This window comes from Uranotaenia lowii, chromosome 2 (genome assembly GCF_029784155.1).
Source record: "Uranotaenia lowii strain MFRU-FL chromosome 2, ASM2978415v1, whole genome shotgun sequence".
Taxonomy (NCBI): domain Eukaryota; kingdom Metazoa; phylum Arthropoda; class Insecta; order Diptera; family Culicidae; genus Uranotaenia; species Uranotaenia lowii.
In genome coordinates, this window is record NC_073692.1 from 31864541 (window position 1) to 31867963 (window position 3423).

Sequence of the window (3423 nt, forward strand, 5' to 3'; positions counted from 1 at the left end):
GCTGTATCGAACTTCTAATTACCTGGCCAAATTTTCAATTTTTCCCAACACCAGTGAACTTGCTCTTAGACCCGCTCACGTGTTGTAAAAAACTTGACGGCCGCAGATCTTGAAATTGTTTTTGCGGTCATGTTTTTTTTTTCCATAGATTCCATACATTGCCACCCTAATGTAGATGAATGACTGGTTGTAGAATTTAAGTATGATAATTTTCTGGTCCCCTTTAATACCCATCTATGAGAATTATGGCAAAATTGAATTAATTGAGCTAAGAACTGCAACCTCATTCACACTTTTTCCCGAAGATATAGTTTTTTTTCATCATTCAGATTTCATCCCTTGAGAGGTTAGAGTTTAACCGTTAGACACATAACTCAGATTTTGTGAAGTTTTCATACCATCATTGTCTGAGACGTTGGACTTACACTGTTATGTCATCAGTTTTTACTGCACCAAATAGTTGTCACTCGAACTACGACAAAAACCATGCGAAAATTTGATTAACACTTTCGATATATTTTCCTCTCTTTCGATTACCAAAGTATTGTATCACAATTTCTTTTTTCAGTTACCGCCATTGCGCCCCCTTCAAATGGTTCCCGCAGCTGGTTCCAGATTGAGCTGCTGCTGGGAGATTTCGTGTCCCGGAAGTGGGGCCTCATGGATGGCACCCCGGTTGGCGGCCAAATAGCGGGCCTCCTTCTGGAGCAGCAAAGCCGGAGCACTGTAGGCCGCTAGTGGGGCACTGTAGGCCAGATATGGAGCAGCACCGTACGGAGCAGCGGCAGCATAGTAGTAGGGAGCTGCTGCTGGAGCCGCTAGGAGTTTTGGTTCCGCGTTACTCTGGACTACCGTAGTATGGGGCAAAGAGTAGGCCAAAGGAGCCCCGTAATAAAACGGCGCCAGTCCAGCTTGGGCGACGGCGGCGAAAGCCATCATGACTACAGCTGCGATGCACTGCGGAGAAGATCAACCAGGGAACAAATTAATCGCTGCACTCTCTCTACCGGGATCAGGTATCCTTACCTTCATGATTGCTAGAATTTCACTACACGAGGATGATCACTGTTACACAACCGATAGAACTCTGGTGTCCGGAAAACGGCCGGGATAGCTTTATATAGGGCGGCCCCGATTCCAGGCAACTTCATCCATTCCAGATTGTGCCAACCCATTCGGGATAGAAGAAGGAAGGAAAAAACGTCGATCCCATCATTAATTTGCTATGATCTTCACGAATGCAGACCATTTTTACTAGAAACATACATCCTAGGTAGTTAATTTCCGAGCCACACTTAGATATTGGCAAAGGGCTCGCAGCAAGTCTTTTATCAACATCAACGAATTAGTTATCCCATTCCCAAGAACCCAAGAAGTGGTAACAAATGATGTTGCGCTTCGCATATCAGCGGCATTTTTCCGATGACATTTCGACGCGGACCGGTGTGTGGAAGCCTCGAAGCAGACGCACAAACGTGCATGGCAGCCATTCACCATCATGTGGTGAATGATTTCTTGTTGAATGTAAGCTTCGAGAGTCTGCCAAGTTGTGAGCAGGATTGCGTTCCCTTTGATGGGCGGCGGCGGAAAACCGACACGGTTTTCGATACCGTGGGTCTGCTGTCGAAGTTGTAGAGAGTTATTAAAATGTTTGAATAAGGTTTTTTTTATAATGTTTTACTATATTTTGCATCAACACCTTTAACTAGGAATAGTTTAATGTAATTCCAAATAATTAAATTGAATATTTTTGGTGCCATTCTTGTTTCCCTCACTGTATTGAACGCCCGTTGGAACTCATTAAAATTTTTCAAGTTTACTAAAAAGGACAAAGGATACTTCTCACGAACTATTGTGCTGTACAAAAAAGACTTGCAACCCATTGATATATACTAAATGCAAAAAAAAAATCAAGTACGTAACAAGTAAATTTGTTTCTTTATACCAACTTTAAGGTTTCAATAATGTCGAAACAGAAATAGAACTTTGAAGCAGGGATGAGCAAGCCGCGGTCCGCAGGACGCATGTGGCCCGCGGACCCTGTTATGCGACCCGCGCAGGTTTTTTATGCCTTAATTTTTTTTAAAAAAAGACATTCACCGTCTTAACCAATTTAGGCTTTACAGACTGAATAAATGACGTGGACAACTAAAGATTAACATTTAAACACCCAGTACCGAGATGGGAATCGAACCACCACTCGACCACCGAGGACGTATTCATTGTTAGGAAAATTTATGTGACTTGATCAATTATGCACCTATCTGCATTTGACCCACATTCATTCAGATTGTTAACCTTTTTTCTGGCATTTTAAGCATTCATGTTCTGTTCAAAGCATAAATGTAATATTGGTCATTGGCAAAACGTAATACACTACGGTCTTTTTTTACGCGGTTTGATTTTACTCAGTTTTACTAACACGGCTTCTTTTTACGCGGTTTTTTGCCATGATTTTGCCTATGATTCTTCTACACGGCTTTCGCGAATCAACACGTTTTTTGAGCGAAAATATTCCAAGTCCTATACATTAACGACGGAATTCAAACCGCGTAAAAAAAACCTTAGTGTATTGGAGTTTTTTTTTTATTGAGGATACATTTTTCCTAATTTTTTATTAAACTCTTACTACTTAGAAAAGCAAAATTCATTTAAGTGAGTCGAAAGAGCAGTCAATGATCGGAAGCTAAACATGATCAAAAGAATTTTGAAGTTCGTTAGTGTGGTCATTACTTTCGTTTCAAGCAAAAATGTATGATTAAAAAATATGCTCAGCAGTTAATTTTTTTCTAATGATGTTTTTTTCTTCAGAAATATGATTGAAAATTTATATCAAACATCGATAAATCGAGTTATTTCACTTAAAATTCGTATTCCACATTACCAAAGTCGTAATAAAACTTTAGAAATCCTATCCCAATGAAGTCTAAATGCGATTAAAAATTATAAAAATCTTGATAAAAATTTTAGAACTAAGAATGTAGTTTTTAAAATAGTTGTTTAAAAATATGTGAAATTGAACATTTTTGTGTGATTTTGACAACCAAAAAAACAAAAAATCGTTTCAGAAATGTAAATTAAGTGGTTTACAATGGTGTTGCGAATTGCAATTCCAATAGTTAAAAGATCGTAAAAATGTCGTCTAAAGCAGTTTAAATCGGATATAATAGAAAATCTGCCATGTTTGTAAATTTTTAAAGATTTTGCTCCCACCTGGCCTTCAAGTGAGAAAATCATCGTCATTTTCTCTCTGCAACCAGCAGTGCATTCAGATGGCTAATAATCAGATAGGAATTGAGTTATATTGACTAATGAGAGAACTAGAAAATATTGTCACTGGCAGGCAACGATTTTATGGCTATAAGAGCGTACTGAGAGATGCATACTTCCAATAGGTAGAATTCGTTTAGTATTTGTCGTTTC

General features: G+C 38.9%; 1 protein-coding gene across 1 annotated transcript; it reads right to left on the reverse strand.

The window, feature by feature from the left end:
- Window positions 1–495: 495 nt before the first annotated feature.
- LOC129749235 (adult cuticle protein 1-like) lies at window positions 496–1146 on the reverse strand. The gene is made up of 2 exons (XM_055744172.1): window positions 1027–1146; window positions 496–957 (listed from the first exon to the last, which is right to left on the reverse strand). Exons 1-2 carry the CDS (start codon window positions 1030–1032, stop codon window positions 589–591), a joined length of 375 nt encoding a protein of 124 aa, XP_055600147.1. The 5' UTR covers window positions 1033–1146; the 3' UTR covers window positions 496–588.
- Between the last annotated feature and the right edge of the window lie 2277 nt (window positions 1147–3423).